At 41.8% G+C, this 11,769-nt stretch overlaps 1 protein-coding gene across 1 annotated transcript; it reads right to left on the reverse strand.

The window, feature by feature from the left end:
- Positions 1-588: 588 nt before the first annotated feature.
- Positions 589-6,792, reverse strand: LOC109200294 (uncharacterized). The gene is made up of 3 exons (XM_019355804.2): positions 6,686-6,792; positions 1,783-1,956; positions 589-1,655 (listed from the first exon to the last, which is right to left on the reverse strand). Exons 1-3 carry the CDS (start codon positions 6,719-6,721, stop codon positions 984-986), a joined length of 882 nt encoding a protein of 293 aa, XP_019211349.1. The 5' UTR covers positions 6,722-6,792; the 3' UTR covers positions 589-983.
- Between the last annotated feature and the right edge of the window lie 4,977 nt (positions 6,793-11,769).

The raw sequence follows: 11,769 nt of genomic DNA on the forward strand, positions 1-11,769 counted from the left end.
AGGCGAGGTCACAGGTGACTGACTGATGATTTGGTGCTATAGATTAATGAGAGGAGAAGGCATGTGTTTGGCTCCTTCACATAGTGGACATTGAGTTGTTGTGTGGGGCACCCAGTGGCGGTCCTAGCCTGTTTGGCGCCCTGGGCGAACACCCCCTCTGGCGTTGTCTCTGTATGATAGCGACCTGTCCAGTCTGTACCCTGCCCCTGTTACCCTATCACTTCTGCAGCCCAGATAAAGATAAGAAGATGGGTGGATTGGAAGTTGCTGTAAATCCGTTGAATCTTATTTTTGTTGAACATTATGTAATATGAATACAACATGTACTACAGACATAAGTTACATTTCATTCATTCAACAAGATTATCATTGGAGTAACAAACAAATATTTTACTAGTTCATGTAACAAGACTGACTTTTGATGTGCCAAAGTGTTTAAACAATATAAGATGAATTTAAATAAATCTAATTAGACTAACGTGGTACAAACATGTTGGTTGAACAAAAGTCAAATTAATTGAATGCTACTGTTAATATTATGTTAAACCTACACACATATATCGTGTTGACACAACACAACCAAGATGGATTACAGTTTTTCTCGATTGCTAAAACACATTTCTTGAAACTACGCCTCATATCCGCACAACAGTAAACACAAATCCATAACATCTCACTCAATTCCCCAAACATCCTATTTCCAGGTCAAAATGAAGCTCTACACCCAAAACTATTCACTCCTGCTGAAAAACCGAACTTTGCCCTCAGACATCAAACACAAGCCCTCAAAAACACACACACTACAACAGAGTTTTGCACACTGGTACAATTAATTCAAAACAATAGTTCCAAAACAATTAGGTTGCTTATGGTTCTCCCCTTCAAAACCCTTGTCACATGATAAACACAAAAGACGCAACCAATGTATGTACAGTGGCACATTGTCATTCATGTACTATACAGTACAACACACACCAGAAACATTATCCCACCACAGCATCTTGTCTTTGGTCTGGGTCAGGCCAGAGAATCTCATCCACATCACAGGCTATATTGGCCCCAGCCAGGCAGCGGGGGTAAAATCCTCTTGCATGCCTGATCCACCCCTGGCATGCATCTACTGATATGTCTAGGCAGGCCTCTTCCATGGCCTGAAGGAGGTGAACACGGACACAAGGTTCTCGGTCATACACTTTCCACCGCCATGCCGAAAATAACTCCTCTATCGGGTTCAGAAAGGGGGAGTATGCAGGCAGAAAGATATTAGAAAACCTTGGGTTATTGGTAAACCAGTCACGAACCAGAGCAGCGCGATGGAAGCTGACGTTATCCCACACAACAACGTAGTGAGGCTGCTCTGGCTGTGCTGGTTCCCTGTAGTCCAGCTGGAACATATGTTGTCTTAAACCATCAAGAAAAGCAAGGAGAAGCATAGTGTTATAGGGTCCTAGTACGGCATGGCGGTGGAGTACCCCTCGTTGGCTGATGGCTGCGCACATAGTGACATTCCCCCCACGCTGACCAGGGACATTTACAATAGCCCGATGGTCAATTATGTTCCTCCCCCTTTTCCTTCTTTTGGTCAGGTTAAAACCTGCCTCATCCACAAAGATCATTTCATGGGGAACAGGCCGTCCTTCAATCTCAAAGATTCTCTGCAAAACACATAACACAGTAGAGTCAATCGGTACCCTGAACCAAAGTTCAAGAGTGCTGAGATGGCAGCATAAACTGCCATGCTGTGATGGTACACAATACCTTATACAGTATCAAAACTCATACCTGAACATATTCCACACGTTGGTTTTTCACTCTGTCAGAGTTTCGTTCGAAAGGGACTCGGTATGCCTGTTTCATCCGGAATTGATTCTTTCGGAGGATGCGGTCAATTGTGGAGAGGCTGATGGCATTTATGCCTCGAAAAAGATGATCATCCTCAATCACTCTCCTTTGAATCTCTTCAATTCAATTCAATTCAATTTTATTTATATAGCGCCAAATCACAACAAAAGTCGCCTCAAGGCGCTTTATATTGTACAGTAGATAGCACAATAATAAATACAGAGAAAAACCCAACAATCATATGACCCCCTATGAGCAAGCACTTTGGCGACAGTGGGAAGGAAAAACTCCCTTTTAACAGGAAGAAACCTCCGGCAGAACCAGGCTCAGGGAGGGGCGGCCATCTGCTGCGACCGGTTGGGGTGAAAGAAGGAAAACAGGATGAAAGACATGCTGTGGAAGAGAGACAGAGATTAATAACAGATATGATTCGATGCAGAGAGGTCTATTAACACATAGTGAGTGAGAAAGGTGACTGGAAGGGAAAAACTCAATGCATCATGGGAATCCCCGGCAGCCTACGTCTATTGCAGCATAACTAAGGGAGGATTCAGGGTCACCTGGTCCAGCCCTAACTATATGCTTTAGCAAAAAGGAAAGTTTTAAGCCTAATCTTGAAAGTAGAGATAGTGTCTGTCTCCCGAATCCAAACTGGAAGTTGGTTCCACAGAAGAGGGGCCTGAAAACTGAAGGCTCTGCCTCCCATTCTACTTTTAAATACTCTAGGAACAACAAGTAGGCCTGCAGTGCAAGAGCGAAGTGCTCTAATAGGGTGATATGGTACTACAAGGTCATTAAGATAAGATGGGGCCTGATTATTTAAGACCTTGTATGTGAGGAGCAGGATTTTGAAATCAATTCTGGATTTAACAGGAAGCCAATGAAGGGAAGCCAAAACAGGAGAAATATGCTCTCTCTTTCTAGTCCCTGTCAGTACTCTTGCTGCAGCATTTTGGATTAGCTGAAGGCTTCTCAGCGAGTTTTTAGGACTTCCTGATAATAAAGAATTACAGTAGTCCAGCCTGGAAGTAATAAATGCATGAACTAGTTTTTCAGCATCACTCTGAGACAGGATATTTCTAATTTTAGAGATGTTGCGCAAATGGAAGAAAGCAGTCTTACATATTTGTTTAATATGTGCATTGAAGGACATGTCCTGGTCAAAAATGACTCCAAGGTTTCTCACAGTGTTACTGGAGGCCAAGGTAATGCCATCCAGAGTAAGAATCTGCTTAGATACCATATTTCTAAGATTTTCAGGGCCGAGTACAATAACCTCAGTTTTATCTGAATTAAGAAGCAGAAAGTTAGCGGCCATCCAGGTCTTTATGTCTTTAAGACATTCCTGCAGTTTAACTAATTGGTGTGTGTTACCTGGCTTCATGGATAGATAGAGCTGCGTGTCATCTGCATAGCAGTGAAAATTTATGCTATGTCTTCTAATGATGTTGCCTAGGGGAAGCATGTATAATGTAAATAGAATTGGTCCTAGCACTGAACCCTGTGGAACACCATAATTGACCTTAGTGTCTGAAGAGGACTCTCCATTTACATGTACAAACTGGAATCTATTAGATAGATATGATACAAACCACTGCAGTGCAGTACCTGTAATACCTACAGCATGTTCTAATCGCTCTAATAGGATATTATGGTCAACAGTATCGAACGCAGCACTGAGGTCTAGCAGGACAAGCACAGAGATGAGTCCACTGTCAGAGGCCATAAGAAGATCATTTGTAACCTTCACTAAAGCTGTTTCTGTGCTGTGATGAGCTCTGAAACCTGACTGAAACTCTTCAAATAAGCCATTCCTCTGCAGATGATCTGTTAGCTGTTTGACAACTACTCTTTCAAGGATTTTTGATATGAAAGGAAGGTTGGAGATTGGCCTATAATTAGCTAAGACAGCTGGGTCTAGAGATGGCTTTTTAAGTAAAGGTTTAACTACAGCCAGCTTGAAGGCCTGTGGTACATAGCCGATTATTAGAGATAGGTTGATCATATTTAAGATCGAAGAATTAATTAATGGCAGGACTTCTTTGAGCAGTTTTGTAGGAATGGGGTCTAAAAGACACGTTGATGGTTTGGAGGAATTAATTATTGAAGTTAACTCAGAAAGATCAATTAGAGAAAAAGAGTCTAACTTAACATCGATGGTACTAAGAGTAGCTGTAGATAATATTACATCTGTGGGATGATTATTGGTAATTTTTTCTCTAATGATAAAAATTTTATTTGTGAAGAAGTTCATGAAGTCATTACTAGTTAACGTTAAAGGGATGGTTGGCTCAGTAGAGCTCTGACTTTTTGTCAGCCTGGCTACAGTGCTGAAGAGAAACCTGGGGTTGTTCTTATTTTCTTCAATCAGTGACGAATAGTAAGATGTTCTGGCTTTGCGGAGGGCTTTCTTATAAAGCAGCAAACTATTTCTCCAGGCTAAATGATGATCCTCTAAATTTGTGACACGCCATTTCCTCTCCAGCTTACGAGTTATCTGCTTTAGGCTACGTGTTTGAGAATTATACCACGGAGTCAGGGACTTTGGATTTGAGGCCTTAGTTTTCACAGGAGCTACAGTATCCAGAGTCGTACGTAGTGAGGAGGTAAAATTATTAACAAGATAATCGACCTCTGTTGGAGTAGCGTTCAGATAGCTGCTCTGCTCTATGTTGGTACAGGGCATTGAAGATGATAACAGTGGGTGGATTATATTCTTAAACTTAGTTACAGCACTTTCAGAAAGACATCTACTTTGATAAAGTCTACTCTCCACTGCTGTGTAATCAATTATTGTAAATGTAAATGTTATCAGGAAATGATCAGACAGCAGAGGGTTTTCAGGAAACACTGTTAAATATTCAGTTTCTATGCCATACGTTAAAACAAGATCTAGAGTGTGATTAAAGTGGTGGGTGGGTTCTTTTACATTTTGAGAGAAGCCAATTGAGTCTAGTAACAGATTAAATGCGATGTTGAGGCTGTCATTTTTAGCATCTACATGGATGTTAAAATCACCCACAATAATTATTTTATCTGAGCTGAGCACTAAATCAGATAAAAAGTCTGAGAAATCAGAGAGAAACTCTGTGTAAGGCCCAGGTGGACGATAGATGATAACAAGTAAGACTGGTTTCTGAGTTTTACAGCTGGGGTGGACGAGGCTAAGCATCAGGCTTTCAAATGAATTAAAAGTCTGTCTTGGTCTTTCGTTAATTAATAGGCTGGTGTGAAAAATTGCTGCCACACCGCCCCCTCGGCCTGTGCTTCGGGATTTCTGGTAGTTAGAATGACTCGGGGGTGTTGATTCATTTAAACTAACATACTCATCCTGCTGCAACCAGGTTTCTGTAAGGCAGAGTAAATCGATTTGTTGATCAATTATTAAGTCATGTACTAACAGAGACTTGGAGGAGAGAGACCTAATATTTAATAATCCACATTTCACTGTTTTACTCTTTGGTTCAGATGTGGATACTGTATTGTTCTTTCTTTGTGATTTTTTATGTTTAAGTTGTTTATTGCTGGTTTTTAGTTTGTTTTTTGTCTTTTTGGGAGCTGACACAGTCTCAATGGAGATGGGTTTTTGGGGGGGTAGCAGGAGGAGAGAAGCTGCAGAGAGGCGTGTAAGACTGCAACTCTGCTTCCTGGTCCCAACTCTGGATAGTCATATTTTGGGGGGTTTAATGAATTTGTCCATATTTCTAGAAATGAGAGCTGCTCCATCCAAAGTGGGATGGATGCCGTCTCTCCTAACAAGACCAGGTTTCCTCCAGAAGGTTTGCCAATTATCTATGAAGCCCACATCGTTTCTGGGACACCACTCAGACAGCCAGCAATTTAAGGAGAACATGCGGCTAAACATGTCACTCCTGGTCTGATTGGGGAGGGGACCAGAGAAAACTACAGAGTCCGACATTGTTTTTGCAAAGTTACACACCGATTCAATATTGATTTTAGTGACCTCCGATTGGCGTAACCGGGTGTCATTACTGCCGACGTGAATTATGATCTTACTGTATTTACGTTTACCCTTAGCCAGCAGTTTTAAATTTCCTTCAATGTCGCCTGCTCTGGCCCCTGGAAGACAATTGACTATGGTTGCCGGTGTCTCTAGCTTCACATGTCTGAGAACAGAATCACCAATTACCAGAGTTTGACCCCCGGCGGGTGTGTCGCCGAGTGGGGAAAAACGGTTAGACACATGAACAGGTTGGTGGTGTACCTGGGGCTTCAGTTTAAGACTATGCTTCCTCCTCACCGTCACCCAGCCGCCCTCTTTCCCCAGCTGCTTGGGGTCTGCCGGGGAACAGCTAGCGGGGCCTACGCTATCTTCGGCTGCACCAGCTACAGGGGCCTGGCTAGCTACGGGTGAATGAAGGGTGCGAAGCCGAGTCTCCAATTCAGTAATCCTGGCCTCCAGAGCTGCAAATATGCTACATTTATTACAGGTATCATTACTGCTAAAGGAGGCCGAGGAGTAACTAAACATCTGACACAATGAGCAGGAAAGTGCAGGAGGGACAGGTGAAGTAGCCATGGTGCTAACGAGTCGGCTACGAGCTAAGCTAAGCTAGCGAAACAGTAAAGAGACAGTGAGTGAATACTTTGGCTATAAATTAGGTAGTGAGTACACAGAAAGGGTGATTCAGATGAAGCACGTTAAGATTATACTATGAAAAAGGGATGTATCAAAAGATTTAAATTAAATTGCTAAGCAGAAAAGCTACTCAGAAACACCACTGTGTTTGAGCAGGAACAGGAAGTGATACTATACCACAGAGCGAGCGAACACCAAGTGACAGCGCCACCAAGAGTCAGGGAAATTGACTCTTGGTGGCGCCTCTTGCAGGCGGATTACATTATTTGCAATTACCATGTTTACAAGTTCCCTCTCTTGCTCCTCCGACAAAAGCCTTAACCTGCCTCCACCAGGTGGTCGTCTCTGTGTGGCGTCTCTGTCCTCTTTCTCCACCACGTCCTCCTCCTTCACCACGTCCTCTTTCTCCACCACGTCCTCCTCCTTCACCACGTCCTCTTTCTCCACCACGTCCTCCTCCTTCACCACGTCCTCTTTCTCCACCACGTCCTCCTCTTTCACCATGTCCTCTTTCTCCACCACGTCCTCTTTCTCCACCACGTCCTCCTCTTTCACCATGTCCTCTTTCTCCACCACGTCCTCCTCTTTCACCACGTCCTCTTTCTCCACCACGTCCTCCTCCTTCACCACGTCCTCTTTCTCCACCACGTCCTCCTCCTTCACCACGTCCTCTTTCTCCACCACGTCCTCTTTCTCCACCACGTCCTCCTCCTTCACCATGTCCTCTTTCTCCACCACATCCTCCTCTTTCACCACGTCCTCTTTCTCCACCACGTCCTCCTCTTTCACCAAGTCCTCTTTCTCCACCACGTCCTCCTCTTTCACCACGTCCTCTTTCTCCACCACGTCCTCCTCCTTCACCACGTCCTCTTTCTCCACCACGTCCTCTTTCTCCACCACGTCCTCCTCCTTCACCATGTCCTCTTTCTCCACCACATCCTCCTCTTTCACCACGTCCTCTTTCTCCACCACGTCCTCCTCTTTCACCAAGTCCTCTTTCTCCACCACGTCCTCCTCTTTCACCACGTCCTCTTTCTCCACCACGTCCTCCTCTTTCACCACGTCCTCTTTCTCCACCACGTCCTCCTCCTTCACCACATCCTCTTTCTCCACCACGTCCTCCTCCTTCACCACGTCCTCTTTCTCCACCACGTCCTCCTCTTTCACCACGTCCTCTTTCTCCACCACGTCCTCTTCCTTTGCATCTCTTTGGATCCATTGTTTCAAACCTGAATGAGCTGACTTTGGCCCTTTTATCTATCCATCGCAGGTTCTGATTGGTGTGTGCTAAATTTTGACTCCTAGTGTTTCCACCTGGTTAATTGTGTGCTAATTGGGCTCAAGCTATGCTGACTTAAGTTAACATCATTGCATGCTAGTGCTTTCTACATGACTACATGGTGTAAGCACTGTAAAATGTAGGGATTTGTGTGTAGAGTTTTGCAGTACCAGTTCACCAAATTTGAGTCATGTGTCAAAGCAGGGAATAGTGTTTATAAGATAAGATAATTCTTTATTGTCATTGCACAGTCATACATAGTACAGTAGTACAATGAAATTGGAAAAACTGTCCTATGTCGGTACTACATATAACACAACACGACACGATATGACACATCACAACGCAACACAAACAACACAACACAGTATATTAACTTAGAAATAAAAAAGAAGAATAAGTGTTATGTGTATTGCACACTGTTATTATTGCACATAGTTCAGGGAAATGGGTGAGCTTTTTGATCAATAGCGTTTATGGTTTTGAAATTTTAGTTTAGAGGCCTGGTTATAGTGTTTAAGCAATCGAGAAAAACTGTAATATAACATGATTTGTTTAGATGGAATATAAGTGGCAAGATAAAATTACGTTCATTCAATGACTTCTTTTTTTTGAGTGCAGGACAAATCAACAATTGACACTGATTAATTAATATTATATTATTGTATATATATATATATATATATATATATATATATATATATATATATATTGTTTGGAGTTTAGTCTGTTACTGTTACTATTTTTACCATTTCTTCTTGGAGGAACTGTAACCCACATAATTTCCTTAGGGATTAAGAAAGTATTCTGATTCTTAATGTTTTAGGATACATGACCTGCCATTATCCAATGACACATCTGCTTACCTGTATCTTTTGCTCGTTTCTCCTTGTAGGAGCCATAACTAAATGTATTGAATTTTAATGATCACTGGGTTTTCATTTGTTTGGTTGCTATGGTGATGTGTAACGGGAGTCACGTGGGTGCTAGCGGTGACATTAAGAGGGGTTGTCAGTCTGTCATTCACTGGTTTGATTTTGACAGAGCAGGGCTGGGTAGCCGTAGTTTTTGTTGACCGCAGCACAACGAGTTTCCCCTTGTTGCATTAGAGCCTGTGATGTTTTAAGAGTTTGAATCGCGAGCCGATCACATTGCTCTGTAAACTTTTCAAGCACTTTAATAAACAAGGAAGCAATTCCACCTCTCGCATTATTGCGTAAAGTTGACAGCGCGTCAGGCAAATAGGCAGGCTCAGTCCCCGGCCTCTAGCGACTGTGGAAGTCGCTACACTCCTCCTCTTCTTTTCTCTTTTTTTTAAACTTTAAAAACGGGTTGTGTGTGAGACTTTAAATCAACAAAATATAAAATATACATTTTAAATTGTTATTGATCCCTTTACCCCGAGTCCTAAAGTGTATATTTATTTTTTTACTCTTAAATATTTATTGTTTGTTTACTTGCACTGCTGTAACTGGAGCCTCGTCGTCTCATCTCTCTGTATACTGGACTGTATGTAGCGGAGAAGACAATAAAGTTTACTTTGACTTCAGCAGCGAGCAGGTGCACCGAGGGCTCTCGCGCTCACTTTTCGCGTATAGAATTTTGAAAAAACATCGGTGCAAATTGTAAGTTTGTATCATAATGTCTGGCGTATTTGTTATTTTGTTTTATTTTGCGAGTTGGTAATTTTTGCTGCTCCAGCCAGCCAGAGAATCCCCCGCCGCCCCGCCCTCTCCTCCCTGTGCCGCAAGCAGCAGGCGCACCTCGCAAACGGAGGGCGCCCTTACTCCCAGCAAATGGGCGATAGAAAACCGATCGGTGCCTATGACATTCCCAATATGCGCTGGCATGATGTCGGGGCAGCATGAGTACGAGCAATTTTTTTTTTTGCCGATGCCCGTGATGCCGCCCCCCACCACGATGCCGCCCCGGGCAACCGCCCGTGTCGCCCGTATCTAAAACCGCTACTGCACACAACCATGAGGGAGGACGTGACAAAGGACTGAGGGAAAGGTGAAAGCCCTTGAATAATCTCTGATCAGTTTCTCAAAATACTTCATGATGATTAAAGTTCAGATCAGGAGTATCTGTGATAGCATGGCATACAGCCAATCTATGTGCCAAAGAGATTGTCATCAATCAATCTCTTGGACAACGAATTCTGTGTCATGGTCCTGGGTCATGCAACCCAATGTTTCTGAGTTTCATGTTGTTTTGTTATTTCATCTGTATTCCAGTTTCTTTTCAGTTATCTAGTTATTCAGCCATGTTTAGTTCATGGTTTATTAGGTTCCCCTGTGTGTCATGTCTACGTCTCCATGTTTCCTGTTTTACTTTGAAAGAGTCCAGTATGTTCTTTGTTCATCGTATTTAGTTTCCCTTCCTCTGCCCTGTCATTAGGTTCATGTGTGTCAGCAGTGTTCCCATGTGTTAAAGTTCCCATTGTTCTTTATTGTGTCTTATGTGTCATGTTTCTGGTCTGCCTGGTTAATGCTGTCATGCCTGTGTCTTGCCATGTTTTCCTGTTTAGTTTGAAAGTCCAGTTTTCATGTCATTGTGTTTTAGTTTACATTTCCTGTGCATCATTATGTTCATCCTAGTCAGCTGTTTCCTCATGTGTCTCCACTTCCCCTGATCACCTCATGTGTGTATTTAAGTCCTTTGTCTCTTACTGTTCATTGTCAGGACGTCTGCCAATTTCCCTCGTGTCATCTAGTCACAGTCATAGTTCCTGTCACAGTCATTGTTTCACCTTTTGTTATCATGGTCAGTCATAGGTTCGTCATAGTTTATCATAGTTATGCTTGGTGTTTCATAGTTTCGTGTTTTCAGCCGAAATAAAGGCTTGCCTTCAGTTTGCAAACCAGCTCCTTGCCTCCAGTGTCTGCTTTTGGGTCCGCTCCAACAATCACACCGGCGCACCCCACCGTGACATTCTGGTTGTGTTGTAGGGGATTAAATGCTAATTTCACTGAATAACACTCAATGATGTTTAAATCAGTTTAACTTTTATACAAAAAATGGATTTCATATAAAATATGGAGTTTATATTCTTTCGCTATCCATCAAAATGAAACTACCTTAAATATTAAACACTGTCATTTCTTTGAAAGTGGGTCATTCAGTCTCAAATCAGCAAATTTTTAGATCACTTCCTGCTAAATGGTCCATTGACACACTTCTGGCCATTTTGTCTCACACTGAAATCTCAACATGGATATCTCAAAAACTATTAAAGATATAAGCCAGGAAATTTCACTTCTTACTTTTTTTCACCATCAAAAAGAATTAGGATTTGTAATTTGGAAACAATATCAAAAAATGTCTAGTTAAAATATTTGTTTTGTGTGGTTGTTTTTTTGTTTGTTTTTTTAATTAAGCTGTCTTGTAAACCAATGCGGTACAATAACGGCAAGTTGTACCACAAATACAAACACATTAGTATATGATACCCTAACTATTTCAAATAACACAATTATTTGAAAATAATTGTGTTAAATATATGAAGATTTTTCATTTTTGAGGATTGGGTCAATCAAATTCCAAAAGCTGTTCTTATTTTAAGTGACTTTAAGTGAGTTTACCTCTGCAGTTGGAGATACCTTCCTTGTGGTTTTTTTTGTTTCCCTGCATCAGTATCAATATTAAAAATAGACTATTTGATGTGACTTAGTTTATTGGCTTTTATATCATCCTAAAACAAAGCACATGTTTGTTCTTAGTGACCTTATTTAAAATTTACAGACAAAGCCAAGCAATTTTAAGCATTTCTTTAATTAAATACTGAATTATAAACTATCAGATTTTCTCGTTTCTTAATGGTAGAGTTGTGATAGTGATAAGTCTGAATTTCTATAGTCAGCATCTTTGCTGGATTTTCTTTGCTTTTGTTCTTTTATCATAGCAGCTCAATGCAAGTCTTACTGATTGGTCAAAGCACCCAAATGCTCAAGCACTCACACAGTGCATTTAACACTGAAGTTCTGTCATGTTTTTTCTCTCACACATTCTCTCGCTGTTAAACTGTCTATAGGGCCTGTGCTACTTT

This window comes from Oreochromis niloticus, unplaced genomic scaffold (genome assembly GCF_001858045.2).
Source record: "Oreochromis niloticus isolate F11D_XX unplaced genomic scaffold, O_niloticus_UMD_NMBU tig00001461_pilon, whole genome shotgun sequence".
NCBI lineage: Eukaryota > Metazoa > Chordata > Actinopteri > Cichliformes > Cichlidae > Oreochromis > Oreochromis niloticus.

Coding starts and splice junctions, on each gene's coding strand:
- LOC109200294 (XM_019355804.2), bottom strand. CDS start 6,721: ATGGTAATTGCAAATAATGTAATCCGCCTGCAAGAG. Junction 1,957..6,685: donor ATGTAATCCGCCTGCAAGAG/GCGCCACCAAGA, acceptor TGAATTGAAGAG/ATTCAAAGGAGAGTGATTGA. Junction 1,656..1,782: donor AACGTGTGGAATATGTTCAG/GTATGAGTTTTG, acceptor TGTGTTTTGCAG/AGAATCTTTGAGATTGAAGG.